This window comes from Artibeus jamaicensis, unplaced genomic scaffold (genome assembly GCF_021234435.1).
Source record: "Artibeus jamaicensis isolate MK-2021 breed Jamaican fruit bat unplaced genomic scaffold, CSHL_Jam_final scaffold_754, whole genome shotgun sequence".
NCBI lineage: Eukaryota > Metazoa > Chordata > Mammalia > Chiroptera > Phyllostomidae > Artibeus > Artibeus jamaicensis.
Window position 1 is genome coordinate 803,702 of NW_026522054.1, and position 20,605 is coordinate 824,306.

At 57.7% G+C, this 20,605-nt stretch overlaps 1 protein-coding gene across 1 annotated transcript in view; it reads right to left on the reverse strand.

Annotated features, from left to right (window-relative positions):
- Window positions 1-11,897: 11,897 nt before the first annotated feature.
- SUSD4 (sushi domain containing 4) overlaps window positions 11,898-20,605 on the reverse strand; it is an 86,254-nt gene continuing 77,546 nt past the window's right edge. Inside the window, exons 6-9 of the mRNA XM_037128329.2 lie at window positions 17,545-17,742; window positions 16,425-16,569; window positions 13,809-14,185; window positions 11,898-12,900 (exon numbers count right to left, since the gene is read on the reverse strand). Coding sequence (XP_036984224.2) covers window positions 12,872-12,900; window positions 13,809-14,185; window positions 16,425-16,569; window positions 17,545-17,742 — 749 coding nt within the window. The 3' untranslated portion in view covers window positions 11,898-12,871. The remainder of the gene's footprint in view (window positions 12,901-13,808; window positions 14,186-16,424; window positions 16,570-17,544; window positions 17,743-20,605) is intronic.

Here is a 20,605-nt window from a genome sequence, read left to right on the forward strand (position 1 = left end):
CGCCTTTCCCCTTTAGCTAGGGCAATGTAGCGCCTAATTCTTTTGCGCAGATATCTGCCCTGCAGGAATTTGTTTCCTGGCTGTTAGAGAAATGAAGACTGTTCACTTTGGGTCTCCCCTTCAGAAACCCAGCAGGCACTCCAGGGGCAGACGCTGAGTCTCTAAGCACCAGGTCCATGGAGCGACCACACCTGAGGACATCACTCGGAGCAGGACAGAACAGGTTACATCGAGTCCCGAGAAAAGCGTGGGCAAGTCTCAAATCTGCGACCTCAGCTTCGCTGCAGGCCTGGTACCTGGAAAATGGTGGAAAAGCAACCTTCGAACTTCCTCTTGCTTTCTCCAAAGTGATGGCTGATTTCCCCAAAGCAATGGCTGAGCCTGGAGTATCCCTGTGAGGTGGGGGTGGGGGTGGGAGTGGGGCCCGCCCGGCTCTGTCTCCTGTGCGCAGAGCAATGTCCCCCATGTATGCCTGATAAATATTTGTTAGGAAGGTGGGCGGGCGGATGGAGAGGCAATAGCTGTCAATCCTGACAGCAGGTGGTAAAGGGATAGAGGAAGAAGGAAAACTGAAAAGACAGAGGGAGAAAAAAAGGAGGAAGAGAGAAGAGGAGGAGGAAGGGAGCAAGGAGAAAAGAAGTCGGGGCCCATGAGACAGGCAGTGGGTTTGGGGGCCCCGACCACGGGCAGGTGGGAAGCTCCCTGCAGATTTTCCTGCAGGGCCCCGTGCGCGGCTCCAGACCCGCCTTGTCGGTAGGACTGCTTCCTACCTCCATCCTGGCTCCCTTCCCCATGCGCTACTCCGGCTCCACGGGACAGTCCCCACTCAGTCCATCCCCACAGGGCCTGCAGACACTCGGACTCTTGGAGGAAGTGTCCTGCTCTTTTAAACCATGGAGGCCTTGCCAGTCTGCGAAAAACTGCAGGGGAAGAGGCAGGGAAAGAGGGATGCTTTTCCATCCACACCTCGTTTGACACCTCCTCCCCTGAGGGGAGTGGATAACTGGTGGGACAGGGGTGGGGGGGAGGGAAAGATGATGGTTCTGGTAGATCTGAGCAGTAGGCAGCCAGGTGGCAGAAGGGCAGGAGCTCGCCTGGCTGGGGGCTGGGGGCACCACCTTGCAGTTGAGTCAGGCACCCCCAAGCCGAATGTTTGTGTGCTCCTGAGTCACCTTTGGAGTGCTCTGACACCTGTCCCCAGCAGACAGGGCTGCCAACCTCTCTCCCCATGTGGCAGATCGACAGTGGACACTGAGCCTCACTCTGGGACCTCAGTGGGAGTGGGGCCTCCTGGCAGCTGTGAACCGGCTTTTTACGAGGCCTGAGAGGTCTCTCGGCACGATGGGAGACTGACTTCCATAGCCCCCCGGGGGTGAGAGAGTTTACATACCAGGCGGACAGCAGGTGGGACAGCTGCAAAGAACCAGATTCGGTCCCCTCTCTGTCACGTGATGTCCGGCCTCCTTCATCCTCTCCTCTCTAAGCCTCCGCCCCTGTCTGGGTCACTGGCAACTTCCCTGCGTTCCCTCTGCTACATCCCACCTGGTGCCCACGCCCCTCCCTTCACCTCCGCCTGCCACTCACCTGGACTGGAGGCCCACTGTGTGGGTGGTCTTTGGGCCACTGAGCCCTGAGGCCAGCAAATCCAAAAGGTGTCGCAGATGCTCGGGGCCTGTGTTACTGACGGTCCCTTGGTTTTGGATCTCCAGAACTGTTGGAGGGTCCGATTCTGTAGTTTCAAACAGCCATGTTGGTGGTAATCTGTTACTACAGTTCTAAAAACAGAACACAGCATGAATAACTGGGGTCAGATGAAACTAAGAAGTTTTAAACAATAATAAAAAAATAAAATGCTTGGCGTGTGTGGCTGTGGGGTTCTCTCTACAAGATGGTGGAATTAGCCCTGGCTGGTGTAGTTCAGTGGATTGAGCATGGGCCTGCAAACCAGATGATTGCGGTTCAATACCCAGTCAGGGCACATGCCTGGATTGCAGGCCAGTTCCCAGGAGGGGACCCACGAGAGGCAACCATACATTGATATTTCTCTCCCTTTCTCCTCCCCTTCCCCTCTAAAGATAAATAAATAAAATGTTTTAAAAAAAGATGGTGGAATTAGGTGCTTCCAAAATGGCCTAAGTTTTCTGTGGTTTTAAACTTTCTAACCACAAATAATTTATGAGTTTCATAGTGTTGCAGATAAAATCAAATACGATTTACGCTTTACCATTTATGTAACCAACTTCATAGATATTTGGTAGTTTTACCCAGGTATCTGACAAGTATACATTATTTTTCTCCTCTAAGTTGTTGAGTGTGAATAAGAACTACTTAAACATGATAAAGACTATTTACTGAGACCCAAGATCAAATATTTAACTAAATGGAAAAAATGCTGAAGTCACTTCTACTGAATCAAAGACAGGATATGGTGCCCTCTCTCACCACTATTGATCAGCATGGCTCTGGGGTTTCAACTAATAGAGTAAGACAGGACGTTTTGGAAAAGAAGAGCAAATACCTTTGTTTACATGATCACTCCTTCATTCATTCACTCCAAGAGCATCCCCCCCACCCCCGCCCACCAGATGACAGACACAGCGCTGGGCACCAGGGAACTAGATGTCATGGAGGCAGACCTGCCCTGTGTTCCAGCAGCTTCCAGGACAGAGGGGGAGAGGACATGGGACAGGAGGTGACAGGAAATGGGGTGAGCCTTCTGATGGCGGAGGGGTGCTCTGGGCCCAGAGGACGGGGACGGTGTTTAGTGCTGCCCACCCTGAGATTCGAAGATTGAAGGAAGTGAGCCAGGCAAAGGGGAGGGCAGAGGGACAGCTTGCAGGACTGGCCCCTGGGTTCAGGGGCCAGGGGTGTGTGGGAACCCAGGAGAAATAGAGTGTGAGGAGGAGGGACAAGGGCTGGGTTTGCCCGGAGGGTCCTTCGGTTGGGTGAAGGAGAGTGGGACACACGGAAGACAATAGGAAGTCCCCGAGGCTCAAGGCTGGTAACTGCAAGGCCGGTTCTACAGGTTGTAAATTGGTGAGGAGGTGCCCCTTGATTAGCAGAAGCAGCGGCTGCTGGCTGGCACCTGCTGGCCTGGCATTCGGGCCTCTCAGCATGGCCCGCAGGCCCCTGTCCAGCCCTGCTGGCCCCCGGTGCTGGCTCCCTCCCCTGCCCAGCCAGTGTGGGGAGGCAGAGGCTGTGGAATTGCTTTGTCAGTCAAGGGCCTCTGAGCCCAGAGCTGGACCAAGACCTCAGCACCTGCAGAGTAGAACAGGTGAGATTCAGTGGGGCCCTGAATTAACCCACATCCGGTGGTCTGAGCAAGCCGGCCTGGGGCAGTGTCCCTGTGACCCAGCGTCCTGGACACTGTGTCCCTTTGGGCTAAGACCGAGGGCTCATGGGGATGCTGGGTCAGCTACTCTGTGCCAGGACCACTCCCCAGCCCACCTTCCTTACCTGGGTGCGAGTGACACCCCATCTCAGAAGGTGGCCTTTGCTGTCTCACTAAAGGCTAGGGGACTGTCTTCTGTGGGCAGCAGGTGGCCCTTGCGTGGAGCTAAAGACACAGCGAGCGATGGCCTGGGGGCGATGCCAGGGGGTGGGGGTGGCTCCCAGATGTCACTCCCCACGCTCACCTTCTGTGTTTGAATGTGCTGTTATTTGGTGACATTTTCTCTGTGGAACAATGGAAAATTAAATATACTGACTTAAAAAGAGGAATGTATTTTCTGGAAGACTTATTTTTATTGAATTGTTTCTGCTCTTACAGTTGTCCCCACTTTTCCTCCCTTCGCCCCCTCCCCTCCCTGAGGCAATGTCTCCTTTGGGGTCCATGTCCATGGGTCATGCATCGCTGTCCTTTGTCACCTCTGTCCTTTGCCTAATCCCTTCACCTTCTTTCACCCAGTGACAATGTATTCTTATGGCTGACAGGATAATGAAAAACCACTGTCGCTTCCCATAAGTGGAAGGTTAAAAAAATAAAAGCCTAAGTATTGAAAGAAGGTTGTGCGTATCCCTCGAACACCTGGGCCCCAGCAGGACCCAGGTGGGTGGGGGCTCGAGCTGGCCACACGGCCCTCAGCCAAGTTGCTCAGCGGGTGCGTGGCGCCTTCTCCGTCACCACCCTCCGCTCCCGTGCCCAGCAGCTGGCTCCTGAATATTTAGAAATTGTTCTTTGTGTCCCTGTGCCCCGGAGGCTGGACCTGGGGCTCTGCAGATGCCGAATGGAGTGGAAGCAGGGGTATCTGAGCCAGAGGGGACCCTAGGGATTGTCGGTGTTCGCCCTGTCTTGAATGATGGGGAAACTGAGGCCCAGAGAGGTGAGCCAAGGTGGGGACTCCTGCCGTTCCCTGCAGCCCAGCCCACCTCACCGCTCCCTCTGACAGACGAGGCCTGCCCTGACCTGGATGGAGCTGGGAGGCAGGGAACGCCACAGACACACAGGTGGGGCTGGGCTGTCTCTGAGCTGCGAGGAGTCCAACAGGAGCGGCTGGGAGCCTTTCCTGAGTGCACCAACAGCAGGCAGAGCGGCGGCGCTGGGTTGTTGATGAGGCCGAAGGACTTGGCAGGGAGTCAACCTTACAGCCGACAGCGGAGTCTTGGGGACGGCGTTGCTTTCATAGTCAGACCCGAGGTCCAGCCTGACTGGAATACAGAGCAGGTGTGCAGGCTGGTGGGCAGGTAGGGGCAGGAGGGGGCCAAGGCCATCTGTCCACTGATGGTGGGACAGCCCTGGGGTGCGGTGGAGGGCTGGGGGCTCCCTTCCGCCAGGTCCCATCCCCCACCTCCTCACACCCACCACCCCGCCCTGTTCTCTTCCTTCTCGCTGACTCCCCTTCCCTTCCCTCTCCCATTCCCCATTTCCACCCCAGAACCTGGAGCACATGGTAAATACTGGGTTGCATCTCTGAGCCCCGTCCTTTGGGGACCCTCTGATGCTGCCCATCCTTTCCTGAGAGGCGTGTGGCCCTCCGAGTCCCTGTGTAGAGGCTGGAACAGGGAAGGGGGCCCTTTGGGAGAAGGGGCCTTCAGGACTTGGAGTGAACGGGAGGAGAGGGAGTGGAGCCCAGTGGCTGACCGGGAGGAAAGGAGATTGGATGGGACAGGGCCAGGCCCTGGTCAGAGGGTGGGGCAGTGCAGGGCCTGGGACCGAGGGGCTCTGTGCTTGTTGAATGACTGCTTGATGGAAGGAGTAGGCTCCCACAGGTAGTCAGAAGCAGGGGGGGCTCCTGGCTCAGGGTCCTGCCCAGTCCCCCCAGCTCAGGGCTTCCCAGGGCTGACCACTGGATTGCAGGCCACCCTGGCACCCCTCCTTGGGGACCATCCCACAGTCTCTCGCCAGTCTCTGCCCTGAGAGTGGGGAGAGAGCTTGATGCTGCTGGCAGTTCTCAGAAAAGCTGGCTGCGGAGGAGGACCCTGTGGTCTCCAGAGGGAGCCAGGAGCACCCACAGCACCCCCTGTGCACTCACCGAGGCCCAGGCCCTGCGGCTGCAAAGCATTTTATCACGCAGAGGCCCCTGGGCACACAGGCCTGAGAGGAGGAGGGGCCCCATTCCTGGGGAGCTGGCACCCTGGGGCCTTCAAGTACATACCTGCCCTGGAAACACTGGCGTGAACAGTGACACTCTACAACCAGGGCTATGTCCGCTGCAGGGTGCCCAGGCTGCTCCAGCTCACTCATCGGACAGGTGCCCGCCCTCAGCCCCGAGAGGGAGGAAGACCTGCTGTGGGTCAAGCATGTAGTGACAGCCAGCCCGGCAGCCTGGTGTCCTGGACACACTGGGAGATGCCATTTGTCGAGACAGAGCAGGGACACGGTGCCAGTGCCGTCCCTAGGCTGACTCCCGGTGGCTGAGCTTCATCAGAGGCGCCAGGCCTGCCTGCCAGGAAGTGGAAAGTGGCAGGCGTGGAAGACACACGTTTGCCCATAAATGCGCGGCTTGGAGGGTGAAATAACCCGAAAGCAGTTGCTGTATATGTGCGTCAGAGAAGAGGGGCCGCGGCAGGAGTGAGTTGGAGAGATATGATTAAGATAACTCCAACCACTGGGGAGAAAGGCGGCAGGGGCCGTAGGAGGAGTTTGCCAAGGCGATGGGGTGCAGTCTAGGACGAGACTGGCTAAGAAGGTGACAGCCTCCAGGACCGATGGGAATGAGAGGGCTGGCTCTCTCAGGCTCTGGCCCTCGGGCTCTTCTTCCCGGAGGATGCGGATGGACGTATTGCAGCTGCCTGCGTTCCCAGCAAGGGCATTTTGTTTGGGAAGGAGCTCCAGGCTCAGCCCTGGGAGAGGTGGGCCCGGCAGAGGGTGGTAGTTCATTCTTTGGGTGTCCTGCAGGGAACAAGCTCTGGGGCAGGGGCCTGCCATTCTTCTGAAATTGTGTAGCTTTTGTGCATGATGTTGTTTTAGTTTGTAAACTAACCCTATAGAAAAGGGGTGTCAAATTCACTTTCCCCGGGGGCCACATCAGCCCTGAGGTTGCCTTCAAAAGGCCAGATGTAACTTAGGACTGTGTACGCGTAACCACTCCTTAACTAGGGGCAAGGAGCTGGGTGCTGCCTTGGGGTAGAAACAAGGAGCCAGGCCGGATAAAACAAGGCGGAGGGCCGGATTCAGCCCTCGGGCCTCGTGTTTGCCACCAGTGCTAAAGAAACTGACAGGGGAAAGCTAGGAGGACTCAGGTATTAAAGTTTAGCCTTAATTGATAGGCTTAAGCAACTGCTTTTGAATAAAGACTCCTTTCCTTTATCACCAAACCTGAGCCTCTGGAATTTTTGCCTCCAGGGCAGTGGAGGCGGCTGGGGCACTCCAAGTGCTGATCAGTGACAGGGCTGCTTGTGGAACTGGTGACAAGTCATCCAGCCAGGTGGAAGACATGGATGACGTCTTGGATAGAGACCAGAGACCATGTCATTGTGGTTCTAACTTTCTAGAATCTCCCTGAGAATACCATTTCACCCTTGACTTCCCTCAAGAATAACAACCACCGGTTTCTGAATCCCGCTCACCCATGTGCTGAACGTTGCATCAGGTACCTGGTCTTCTTCGACCCCGAATACATGTGCAGGTGGTGCTCTGCACTTCACAGGTGAAGGAACCGGCTTCGAGGCGTTAGTCACTAAGACAGGCTCCCGCAGCCGCGAACGGTAGAGCTGGGACAGGCATTCACGTTTGCTTGTTCTAAAGCCCCTGCTTCCCCCCTGGGCTACAGACTAAATGACAGGGGAAAGCCCAAGGCTAATGACAGCTGCCGAGACCCCACAGTGCCTTCCAGGGATCCCGAGCTCATGCCCGCTGGGAGGAGAAATTGAACCAGTGTGGGGGCACGCTCCCGGTCAGCAAGAGGCGCTCCAGGGCCAGGGTTTAAACCTGGGTTTGCGGGTGGACCACCTGGGCACCATGGACTTGGACGAGAGACATTTGCATCTCGTCCGCACTCACCTCTAACAGAATTCAGTGTTTCCGTCACTATCATGTAAGTGATAAACCGCAGTATCAGCTGTGCCTGTGACTTTGTCACCAAAAGAAGCTACAGATACTTCCATACCACGTGACGGCGTTTACAGAGAATACAGGGCCGGAGACTGGCTGTGTGCGTTCGAGGTAGCTGTAAGATCGGCTGCTGGACCTTCTCACATGGTGAGAAAAAAAACAACTATATTACATATTAGTTTAAAAAATGGTTTGACCCAGTCAGGGTACATACCTGGGTTGCAGGCCGGTTCCCTGCAGGTCAATTCCCAGCAGGGGACGCACGAAAGGCAATCATACATGGATGTTTCTCTCCCTCTCTCCTTCCCTTCCCCTCTAAAGATAAATAAATAAAATCTTTAAAAAAAATGGTTTGATCACGGTGCTTCCATAGAACTCACTGGTTGAATTTATTTTGTGCATTTGAACGTACTATTCTGACGGAGGTCCCATAGACCTCCCTGGGCTGTCGAAGCTTCCAGATCCAGAGCAGGGGGCTGAGCCACACCCCACACGTCCCACTGGGCAGCCACAGGACACCCTGCCTCAGGGCTTCTCCGCCTCTGCACTCTGACGGCAGGGCCGGTGAGCCCTCGGGTGGGGCTCCGCTGGGCATCCCTGGTCTTCATCCACTGGGTGCCAGTAGGGTGCCCCCCACCACGGGTACAACCCAAAATGTCTCCTGGGGGTGAGGGGAGGGTGCACAAAACTTCAGGGTGTTATTTGGGGCTGACAGCAGCCGTGCCCCCATGCCTGGGTACTCCATCAAGGAGGCTTTTTCTTTTAATCCTGTTTGCATTAGGATATCACATTTCAGTAAATTCAAGGTCCAGAGGGACTGGTCTCCTGGCCTGCGATGCCACAAGGCAGCCCCTCGGTGCCCCTGAGACCATCTGTTGTGCCTCTGACCATACTGATGTGGACCCCAGGACCCGGAGGGGTCCCCTAGAGACCCAGCAGCAGCCCCAAGCTGTGGTTAGGTGTCCCTGACACCCAGGCCCATGCTCCACAAAACTGAGTGGGCAGCATGGCTCTCCCGCTCACTAACTTCCCCGTCTCACCCTCCTGGCTTCTCATGCTCTAAGGAGACCACTGGCCTCCTGAGCGTGGCCCCCAGGCCCCGAAGCCCCGGCCCTGGGTCACCTCTCCAGTTCCATCTCTCTCCCGTGCCACCCACCTGCCCCTCCCTGCAGCCTGCGCTTCGCCTGGGACCTCAAGGCTCCAAGGAAGCGCAGACCAACTCTCCCTTTCCCAGTGCTCCCTGCCCCCAGCTCTCCCTGCACCCCCAGGCACCCCCACACCCCCTGCTCCCAGCTTCCCTGCCGCTGCCTGAGGGCACCTCCCCAGAGCTCGGGCCTGGGGCCGAGGACCTGTGCTTCATGGCTCTCCGTTTGCAGCTCTGTTCACCAGCCCTCACTTCCCACTGGTCTAGAGGACACAGACAGGGCCCGGCACACAGCAGGTGCTTAATAACTATTTATCGACTGTAACTGGGTCTATAAATATTCCTCACAGGCTCCAAGCAGAAAGTATTAGTCTCGCTATTCCTTCTGGCTCCATCTCATCCCCGCTGGTCCCATAACGCTACACGCATCTGCTGACGTTTGGTTTCTTTATTTCAAGGCCTTGGAGGACCAGGGCCCAGGGTCCCTGCAGGCTCTGACCACGCGGGTGAGGCTCCTACTCTGGTACTGCGGCCACCCACGCTGTGCCCTGCAGTCCCTGGGGCCTGGTTTCTGCCCACGTGGAGCTGATGCATTGCCGGGGGCTGTTATACACAATTGCGTCGACACCCCGCCCTCTGTGTTAAATTTTATGATTTCAAGGTCACCGTGCATAGCGCTGCCCTGCCTGACAGTGGCTTCCGCTCTCCCAAGTCCTGTGCTGCCAGACCAGGCATCTTGACCGTGGCCCTCCCTCTTTATCACCTTGGAAATGCATGGGCAGAAACTTTGATGCTTTAAATCCAAACTAGACAATAAAATCAGGGAAGCAGGTTAATGTAAATCTCCAGGCTGCCTGTGGAGGTGAGCTGAGTCCTCCTGAGTCCTTGGGGACGTTGCTGAGGTTGTCCTGCTCTCCCTGAGCAGAATCATCTGTAGCATTCAGAGAGGACTGAGCGGGGGAGGGAGGGCGGAGGGACAAAGGCCACAGACTGACAATTTCCCTCTGCAGGACGGCTTTAGCATATAGAAGCCGGGGAGGGGCTCCTGGGAGGAGGTCCCCGTGGGGCAGCCCTGAAGCAAGCTTCGCCTGTGAATGTGTCAGAGACACAGGCAGGTCGGAGGAGTCTAGGGACACATGTGTGACTTGATCACCCACATGACGCCCTCCCTCACACTGGGCAACAAGTGGAGACCGACTGCCACTTACCAAGTACCTACTGTGTGCTGTGACTTCCAGCAGCTGTCATCCTCACCACAGACAGATGAGGAAATCAGAGGGAATTACCTCTAACTTCTGCAGGAAGAAAGGGAGGCCCAGGGAGGGGAGGTGCTTGTCCAAGGACACACCGGTTAGTGGCAGAGGCGGGTTTTGAAGTCGGGTGTTGCCCATTATAAAGCCCCGTCTCTCCCAAGTGGGTCCCCCTCTGTGGGACCCAGGCCACTTGTGGAGGGCTGCCCAGCAAAGGAGTAGCGGGGCATCTGGGCCCAGGTATAGCCCAGGAGCCTCTGCACTGGATGCCCACTGGCCTGGCCCTGCTGTGAGGCCAGGGCCACAGTAGTTCCGCAGGAATGGGAGGCAGGCTGTCCGGGTGCCAGCTGTGGGGACGGCTGTAACCAGGGTGCTGTGGCCCCAACGAACCCACGCCAGCCTTGCAATGAGAAAAGGCTACATGAAAGCCAAGGGTGAAGACGTACTGTGACTTCTGCAGCACTTGCGACAGGAGAACACCAGCCAGAAAACTGCCGCTTCCTGGCTCCTTGACCTGCTTACATAAACAGCACGGGCGGAGGTCGGGGACAGCACCCTCGGGTTCTCTACCGCAGGCTCCGACCTTGGCACTGAAGGTGCCTCCCCCGCCCCCACCCCCAGGGCCGGGAGCAGCTCCTCTCTCCTCACCGCACCTCTGGGCACTCGGGACAATAGAGCCAGGGAGTGCGCACTCCCACTAACTAATTCCTGAGGCAGTTCGAGAAAGGCTGATTCTGTTCATACCCAGAGGGCCTCCTGAGACTCTGAAATGAATAAAGAGCCAGAATCCAAACCTGCTTGGGCATCATGAGGTTTCTCTCCTGCCACGGGGCAGCCCACTCAAATGAAACAGATAAAGACACCATCACACACGACATTGGTGGGTGGCCAAAAACGAAAAGGACCGAGGGGGGGTGTCCAGGTGACCTGGAGAGACGTTGTCTACAGCTGGGGCCGGTGGGCGGGTCTTTTCCTCCTACCAGCCTCGATTCTCAGAACCGTGTTGACACACGTGGTACCTGTCCCTCAGGTGTGAGGGCTACACAGGTGTCCATGCAGGTGCTCGGCTCTCGGAGTGGGGGTGGGGGGCAGCGGGCCACTGCAGTCCACTTGGGGTGGAGAATGTTTCTGGAATGAGGGGAGGCCAGGCATGGGGACAGCCTCACAGGCATCTTCCTGCCTGTCTGGTGGGAAATGAGGCACTGACATGGTGGTCTCGGAGACACGCCCTCCATGTAGGGGGCCTGGGGGGGAAGACAGGGGTAGGCATGGAGAAGGCAGGGAGAAGCTGGGAAGGCTGCCTGGAGGCGGCAGCCCAAAGTGAGCCCTGGACGCTCCCACCCCCATCCATCCAGCCGCCCTCATCACCTCTCTCTGCACCGCCGAGGTGGCGTTTAAGCACAAACACTTGTGAAAACCACCTCCTTCTGTGAGGCTCGAGGTACAAAGTGGTGCCCTTGGCAGGTGAGGCCATCAGTGAACAAAGTTATAATTACTAGACACTGCCTGCGACCCCTGCGCCTGGCACTGCCCAGCCCCTCAGGTCCCAGGGCACGGGGCTGGGCTGGCACTTCCCTTCGCCTTGTCTAGCCTCGGGCACTAGCCCGACAGTCACCTCTGTCACCCCTGTTCACTGCCACCGCCCCTCCCTGCTCAGCCGGCTCCACTCCACTATGAAAGTCACGCTTCGAACTGACATTTCCTCTCACATTTTTAATCAGTCTGAGTCGGGAAACAACAGGATTTGGTCACACCTCCAGCTTTCTCGGCTCTCGCAGCGTAGCGATGGTGTGGGCCAGAGTTCTGTTTACACTCATCCCAAACCCAGAGGAGGGACAGAAGCAGCTCCAAGGAGCATCGTGTGTCTGAAGAGCCCCTCCCGGACTTGGAGAACTTTTCTTATCCGTCGTTTTCTTAGAAACCATACCCAGAAGTGGGAGGGCAGAGCCGTCCTTGGGCTGCGAGGCCGGCCTGTGGACTTGGCAGGACAACAATAAAAGGGAAAAATAAATAAATCTAGCCTCACACTTTATTGGGAGGAGGGAGTGTTTACAGAAACAGTTTCTGTTTGGGGAAATAAAATATGGCTGAGTTTGGAAGTGAGAACAACATCCGTGATAGCTCACTGGGGAGGGCCGGTGACGCAGAGATCACTTGTCACATGGCACCTCTTTAAAATGCCGCCACGGCGCATTACTGTGGCCACTTTCTCCACCGTGAGACGTAGCAGAACACATTCTGACCATGTGTGGAGTCACAGGATTTATCCAACACTGCAAATCCAGGTGCCAGACCAAGAACACAAATACTCACGCTCTTTCACCAGAGGACAGCACAGAGTACACGAGCTCTGCTTTTTGAAGAAGTTTCCAGAAAGCAGAGTCTGCCTGAGTCTTTCCTTTCTCGCCGGGACTGCCACACCCCGTGTTTAGTTTTGCGTGAGTACAAGCGTCCAGGTCGGGGAAGATCGCCCAATAGTCGTAGGAGAACCTTCCCTCTGGGGGCCTCCAGGGGGCGCTCTGCTGCGCTCCCTGCAGCTGAGGCCAGACTTTCCGCACAGGCTGATCCAGCCCAACTTGGAATCCGGAGACAGTTTGAAGCAGACTTGGGAAGCAAATTTACATAATGTGAACATGCTTTTGGAGGAGGCAGGTAGTACTCATGACTTAAGTCAGTGGGACACAGGGTTCAGCGGCGCGTACGTGGAACAGCACGAAACGCGCCGGACGCCGGCCCCCCAGGCCCACACGGGGGTTTCCCCTGGGTCTTGGCAAATCCTCAGGTCCCGCTGAAAACATCTGCCACCGCAGTTTGTCCGTGTTTGCCACCCACTGTTGAGTCCGTGATGGACTGAGTAAGTCACTGTCCCTGCGGAGACAAAGGCTACACCTCCCCCAGGCTCCATGCTCTGGCCTCCTACGCCTCACTCCAAGGTACAAGGTCCCCGTTCCCAGAGGGGCGGCAGCGTCGCGGAGCCCCGCCTGGCTACGGGTCTTCTTCCATTAGAGGGATCTCTGTGCAAGGAGAGACGGGCATGGGTCAGCACGCCCCTCGGAAACGCCGCCGCCGCCTGTGACTACGAACTGTTAGAACACCTGCAAGTCCTGGACTCAGCTGCACCTGTCGGTTAATAATCAAACGCACCGACTCCTCTGTCTAACGCCTATTTGATGGGAGATCTCAGACCCAGCTCATATACACGGAGATGTTAGATTGTAACCATGGCCCCTCATGGTCATACAAGCCAAGAGGTGACAGATTCTCGGGCTGAGAGGCAGCAGGAGCTGCACAAAAGGAGCTCGGCCGGGACCAGGAGACCCCTGTTTCCTTATCATTACTGCCACTTACTGTTGCCACGAGCTGGAATTAGTGTCTTCATTTGAAAAGTGGAGCCGGTAGTCCCTGCCCAGGGAAACAGCCCCATTTCGTCGAATGCACTTTTTCCTACTTCACCATGAGCTGCAGTCTGCCCTTCCGATGACAGGCAGACATGCATGTTCTACTTCTCGCCCAGTGAAAATAACCTGCATGGACCCGGGACTTCTCCAGGGCTGGGCCCCTCTGCACACATCTGGCCTGCCTGAGTGTCACTCCCGCGCTGGGCACCCCTTGCAAAGGTCCTGCCTAATGAAGGGACACATGAGATGAGCAACCTGGATCATAAAGATGCCATGAAAACCAAGTGCAGGCTACTGGAGCCCCTCTGCTGCAGATGGCTCAGTGCCCTGTGTGCCTGTTAAAATCTCAGTTAATGGGCTCATCACTTGTGAGATGATGAGCCCTCCTCCTCCTAATTGGCCTTGCCCATGGAGCAGTTTAAGCTGAGTGACAGGGAAACAGATGGATTTCGTGCCGTGCTGCCTTGAAGATGCTGGGTGCAGAGGGGTGTGCAGGGTGCTCAGGTCTCGGGGCAAACACTCACCATCCGCGATGTCGATGCCCGGGCTGCTGGAGGCCACCTCCCCCGACGTGCGGGCAGCTGAGTCAGGGTGCTCAGAGGCGGGGCCCCCTTGGCACGTGGGAGATGCACATAGGCTCTGGAGCAGCGCGGAGGAGCCCGAGGCGCTGTCACAGGTTTCTGACTCTCCCGGGCCTGTGTCCGTGCCCCCTGAGCCGGGGTATGCTGGAGGGCTCTGGTCATCCACTGGCAAGGGGCAGCCGTGGCCCACAGAGGCCAGGTACCCGGGGCCTAAGGCACTCACGCCGCCACTCACAGCCTCGTCGTAGGACGGGAGCATGACAGGCACGCCGTCCACCACCACGAAGTCGGGGTCGCTGCTGGAACTCCGGGGAGGCCCCCTGGGCGAGGAAAAGCGGTGCTGACGTGTCAGAGTGACATGCCAGCCCAGGGGTGAAGCCACCCGGGGACCCCACCACAGCCGAGGTGCTCAGGGCCCATGGTGGACAGCAGAGCCCCTCAGGGACGTGGAGGAACCAACCTCCCACCTGGGCCACCTGGGGCAGGTGGTGCTGCCATCACTGCCGCTCAGGGGAGCGGGGGTTTCTTGTCCCGTCTTGTGCCCTCCAGCTTGTCCTCTCTGCCCTCTCCTCATGCTTCCTGCCTCCCTCTCTGACCTCTGGGCTTGGCCTTATGGCAGTGACTTCATGGGCAGGGGGCCTTGTGGCCCATTCCAACCAAGTGTCAGCTTGCCTCCCTGGTGTCCCTCATGGTGACAGAAAAACAGCATTAAGAGTAGAGGAAACTTGGGACCCTATGTGCCACAGGCAAAGGCTGGCCCCTGCGATTCTTATGCTTTTCTGCTTCCCGTCACGGCATAAAAATCACTAATATTTCGTCAAGACAGAAAAGCAACAACAGGAAACAAGCAGGGAGCTCTGAGCACCATCTCACCACCTGCTTCAAGTTACACCCTCACCTCCACCTGCTGACCCAGCGGCCACTTGAACATGAGCTACGTGCGTGCGGCCTGCCGAGAGGGACGCTGGGAGTTGGGCCCGCGGTCTGCCCTCTCTGTAGGTGGGCCCTGACGTGGCTCCCGTGCAGCTCTTGGCCCTGCTGCCCCTTCGCACATTGTCACAATCTGAGCCCAGTGGAGCTGAGCCCAGGTGGAGCTCAACTGTCAGAGAAACAATTGTCAGGGTTTTTAAAAAGTATGCATGACTAGGCCTGACCGGGTAGCTCAGCTGGTTGGAGCCTCGCCCCACAAATGGAAAAGTTGCAGGTTCTATCCCCAGTCAGAGCGTGTGTGGGAGGCAACCAACTGGTGTTTCTCTCTTACATCAATATGTCTCTCTCTCTCTCTCAAATCAATGAACATATCCTCAGTGAGGATTTAAAAAATCTTAATATTTAGTCAATATAACTTGTCTTCCAAGCAGATGTAGAAGAATAGCTCCCCGGGCCACTGGAATAAACTCCAGTGTGCCATGAATCACAGTGTGTGGTTTAGCTCTCTGTGATCCTCAGGCCTTTTTCTGGATAGTGTAATTGCTCAATGAGAGAGCATGGTCCCTTGGTTCATAAATAGTAATGCTGAGGACCGAGAGGGCGGGTGCAGGTTTAAGAGGAAAGAAGGTTCCGGCACGTCAGCAAAGCTTCGCTCCGGCACCATGCACGGCAGCGACATGCTCTGGGCCCAGGGAGGCAGGTGGCGGCACACCGAGCTTACGGCAGCCTCCTGCTCCACTGGGCAGTGCTCTCTTTCCAGGGGGTGGTGGGCGCCGCCCTGGGGGTTGGGCTGTCCCTGCGGGCAAAAAACAAGTGCCCTTTTCTGATGCATAAGGTCCCTAAAAGAGAAGATGGACAGGGTTGCAGAATCCAAGGAAGTGATGACTTCTCAGGGACAGGCCTGGCGCCTGTCCTGTGACATTTGGTGCCCTGACCAGTGTGACCTGCCAGCAGCAGGGCTGGGGGCAGGTTTTTGTCCCAAAGGCTGCTGGTGGCGCTGGGAGGTGCTGGGACCGGACCTGCCTGTGAGGGAATGTGACAACGTGACAGTCTCCCCTTTGCGGATGACGGCCGGGAGGATGAAGAGGCCAAGCCAAGCTCATCTGTGCAGCCGAGAGGGAGGGGCAGCCCTGTCGTGACATCCTATCCAGTGTCCCCTCCTGAGACTTCTCATCGCCACCTGCTGTTCCTGCACCTCTGCTGGGCCACACCGTGTCTCCTGTATAGTTCCTGTCCTCCCCTGGACTGGGTGCCCCAGGGGACAGCTCCAGGGCCACACGCAGGCAGGTGGCAACGGACGTGGCGGCCCTGGGGGACAGGCACAGCGTGCAGCCCTGTCTGTGCTTCCCTCCCACACCCAAGGTGCCCCCGGAGAACGTCCACCCAGGGAAGAGGAGACACAGGCTCATGGTGGGCAGGGGCGGGGGCCAAAGAGGGAAAGGAGGTCTGTCTCCAGCTTGGAGCTCTGACTCCCAGACACCGCCAAAATGTCCCAGGAAACTTTAGCTCCCCCTGTGTTCTCCGTGAGACCCTCAGCTCCGCACTCGTCGAGGGTCCCGCTCTCCCTCTTCTCTCTGCTGCTCTAGGCGGCTGCACTGAGCCCGATCGGCCACTGTGGGTGGTACTGACCTGGGGGGGAAGTGGGCCTTGAACTTGGTCTGGAACATTCTGGCTAGAATGACGAGCAGCAGCACCAGCAGTACGCTGGTGGCCGTGAACGCCACGATCTTCCACGTGGTCAGGAGGGTCTCGTGGGTGCTGGGCCACGTTTGCTCTGCCGAGAGAGGGAGTTGGGGGCGGAGAGAGAGAACAAAGGGGATCATGAGGCTCCCAGACTGTGGCGGCTCGAAGGTTCCCACGTGCCCACGGGCTGCAGGAGTCTGGCCCTGGAGCCGCTCATCTCTGCCCCGCATGCTGGCGTCAGGATCCCGCCATGCTAACATCCGCCCCCATGGGGTCTCTGCCAGGTTGAAGGCAGACCTGCAGGTTCACACTGTAGACCGGGGTGAGAACCGGGGCCAAGTAAGTGCCTGCTTCTGGGGCGGAGCAGGAAAGAGGGGTCCCTCTCCCCTGCAGAAGTCATGTCCTGCGATGGGCCAGGAGATGGGGGCAGGGGAGCTGAGCTAAGGGCCTTTGTGAGTGATCCAGAACAGACTGTGGGTGAAGACAGGCGCAGAAGGCCAGAAAGGCCATGTCTCTGTGGGGGTCATGTCTGCCAGGTACCAGGCGGGCAAGGCAACCCTTCCAAAATAGGGTCCTGTCCTTTCGACACAAGCCGCCCTGTGTCTTACACGTCACCTCTGCGGCTGCTGAAGCCCCTTCCCCCACCCCTCCCCTGGCTCAGGAACATTCCTGTAGACCTCCTCCACAGCCTCCTCCAGCTGGTTCACGTGACCGCCTGCGGGCCTCCAGGTGCCCGTCAACGAGCGCTCCCCTCGCACGCTGTGCCCAGGGGGAGAGACTGCAGCCATGCCACTGCTCGGGTGGGTGGCCCCGGGCACACCTGGAGAACACCGGGGTGAGTGGGGGGCCGGTGGGCAGCTCACTGGTGCTCAGGTCTCTGTCGTGGGGCCACTACCCTGGTGCCCCAAGGCCAGCGGTGAGGTTGGTTTGCTGGGAACTCACTGTTAACTAGGAAGCACTTATAGTTGCCCACGGCTTATGTTTTTATAGGCAAAAGCACGTCTTACCTCCAGCAGTGCCGTTCTGTGGGCCCCGGGCCCCCCAGCAGGCCGAGGCCCGCGCTCACCTGACTTGATGCAGTAGACCTGGTAGGAAGGAAACCACTCCCCGTACTGGCAGGTGATGTACTTGTAATCGCTGGTGAGGCCGTAGCCGGGGTCGCAGTAGAACTCCACGACGGTGCCGTGGTTGTAGCGGTCGCAAGGCCGCGGGTGGCAGATGAAGTCGCCGTGGCTCACCATCGGAGGCAGCGGACAGACTTGGCCTGTGGGGAAGAATAAGTGTTTCAGTACCACGCGCTCACCCTGCACGGAGCCCTCCGCGCACAGATCGGGTCAGGAGACCGTTCGCCTGAGAGTCCTGCCCACACGCCCATCGCCAGGCCGGCCAGCTGCCCCAGACAGAGTCCCCGCTTCTGTGTTCTCACGGGAGCCTGTGACACTCTGAGCACAGGCTGCTGTCACATGGCCTCACCGAGCGCACTGTTAAAGAGAGGCTCCCTTTACATCGCAAAGAGGCTGCCTGCTTAATGGGCAGCATTACGCTCTTCCGTGAATAATACATGGCATTCTGTGCCAGGCGAGGTAGTAAATAAAACTGAGATATTTACAGACAAGACATTTGCTGGAAGGAACAGCTACCCACACCTGTTCCCGTGGCTGTGGACTGTCCAGATCCCCCGGCCATGTCCCTAACCAAGATCCTGGAACTTCTGGCTGGTCCGGGTGCAGCCGCTTGACCCCAGAACCCCCTGGGGTTCAACCGGTGAATCAGACCCAAGCAGTTGCTAGTGCTGAGCAGAATAATGCCGTGAAGACCCAGGCAGGGCGGCGTGAACAGAAATCCTTCTGCAACGCTGTTTTTAAATAATGTTTCCTGCCACTTAGAAATGATTAGCGACAGTTGTGGGTGAGGCTCGGGGCCTGGACACTGGCGTCCCAGGAAGGCTCGGCTGAGACTTAGCCAGAAAGGGGTCATTGTCGCTGTCCCCTCTGCTCCCTGCTTGATGGCGGAGCAGAGACGTGTGTGGTGCTCATTGAGAGAAAGGTGAGTGTTGGGGCAGGGGCACATCAACACAGTGTGGAAAGAAAATGCAGCTGTGGCCCAGTAGGCCAGTTGGTTAGAGTGTCGTCCCAATATGCCAAGGTTGCAGGTTCGATCCCTGGTCATGGCACATACAAGAACGAACCAATGAGTGCATCAATAAGTGAGACAACAAATCTCTCTTTTTCTCTCCCTCCCTCCCTCTCAAATCAATAAATTTAAAGAGAAAAGAAAATGCAGCAGCTGCCACTCTGAGGTGTGAAAAATAAAGGGCAGATATTCCTCCTGCAAAAAAAAAGTGTGGGGAAAAAAACACCATACCAAGATTCTAGTTCTCTCCCTGGGAAAAACCCCGAAAGGTTTTTCAAGGGACCACTGAAGTTTCACAGGCTGAGATCAGCAAGGGCTGTGGACAGTGACCTCTGACCTCGTGGTCCAGGGCTGGCCGGCCGCTCTGTGGCCGACCCTGCACACTGGACCCCGTTCAGCGTGACTGCTGCCCAGTGTAAGAGAGGCAGGCGTGCCCCTCAGAGCCCTGGAGACTGGTCCCGAGGGAAGACACTCCACCGTGTCCCTTCTATGGGGCCAGGGTTCAGCCTGAGGAGGCCCTCGCAGGGTGCGGTGGCATTTGGGGCACGTGGTGGCTCCATCTGTGGGGCGGTCACTGGACACTGTGTGTAGCACGGGGGGTATCCACATCCCCAGGTGGTCCGGGAAACACCAGCAGCCCCTCCCCAAACGCTCCTGGATGTGTTCAAGGCCCCTAGAATCCCCCACCCCTGGAACCTCTCTGTCCCTCGCCTTCAGCTCCAGCCCGAGGCCCAGCCCTGTGTGCCCAGCAGGCACGATGCCGAGTGGTGGCTGGAGAGGCAGGCGCCAGGGGATGGGGCCGCTCTGCTCTCACTGGCTGAATAACCTCAGGGAAGTTACCACCCCCCCATCACTGGTTTCCTCATCTGCCACACGGAGAGAACAGACCCCGCTACCCAGAGGTGCTGTGAGGATTTCTGGGCGAAGGGCACCAAGGAAGTGGCCTGCCCATTAGGTACTACTGTGGCTGGTGTTGGGGACCTGTGTCCCCCACCCTTCCCACCACAAGGTGGAGCTGTTGGGCAGTGTGGGGAAGAAAGCGGTTGCCCAGTGCCTGGGATCCTGCATGCCTGTGGTCTACCCCTGACCTGGGCCAGGTGTCCCCGTGCTGATCCCTGCCTCTTGAATGACATGCCTCAGGGTAGATTTTTTTTCCTTGCCCCTCAGCAAGAACTTGGTCCAGTCAGAAGTGTCCCCCCGGCCAGATGTCCCCTCCAGAGCACACTGGCTCCGTGGTCATTCCTGCACCGGGACCCTCCCCAGAGATGGACGCCCCTAGCTCTCAGGAGGTGGGTTACAGGCAGAGGCTCTGGGCCACCCACCGCACCCTCTGCCACCCGGCTGGCTGCTTCTGGGGGCTGGACGGCACCACCCTCTCCATCGATGGGGCTTCCCTGTGACACAGTTAACCCGGCCCCTCTGCCCTGATGGGGACACACAGCTGCCCCTCCCACCCAATCACTACGCCCACCCCTCAGCCTCTGACCATTTCTGCTGGGGACTCCCAGCCTCTTCGGTGCGAGCTGTTCATGACACGGGGTCCGGGTCGGGAGTGGGCGTCCCAAGGACCCCAGGGTCAGGCAGCAAATGCCACCTTGTGTTTGGGGGGCACCGGAAACACAAAGCCATGCTGTCCCCACACCAGTGTGTGGTCGGAGCTCAGCGCCCCTCTCTCCTGCGCCCCGCAGACCCCACGCCCACTGTGTGAACACGGAGCAGGTGACCAGCCCTGGTGCCCGCTGTGAAGCAGTTGGAGGGAAGCCTGATGCAGGCGAAGTGGAAAAGCGCGATCCCTCCACGTCTCTCCCCGCTTTGCGTTAGCAGCACCGGAGCAGTGGCTCCGGCACAGAAGAGGGAGCTGATGAGTCCCGGACAGGCTGCGTTTCAGACCCTCCGAGAGGAGAGCCTCATCACGCCCCTGCCCCAGAGCCCTGATGACACAGTTTCCAGCTCACAGGGGAAGGGTGAAACCGCCCTCACTGCTGGAGCTTCGA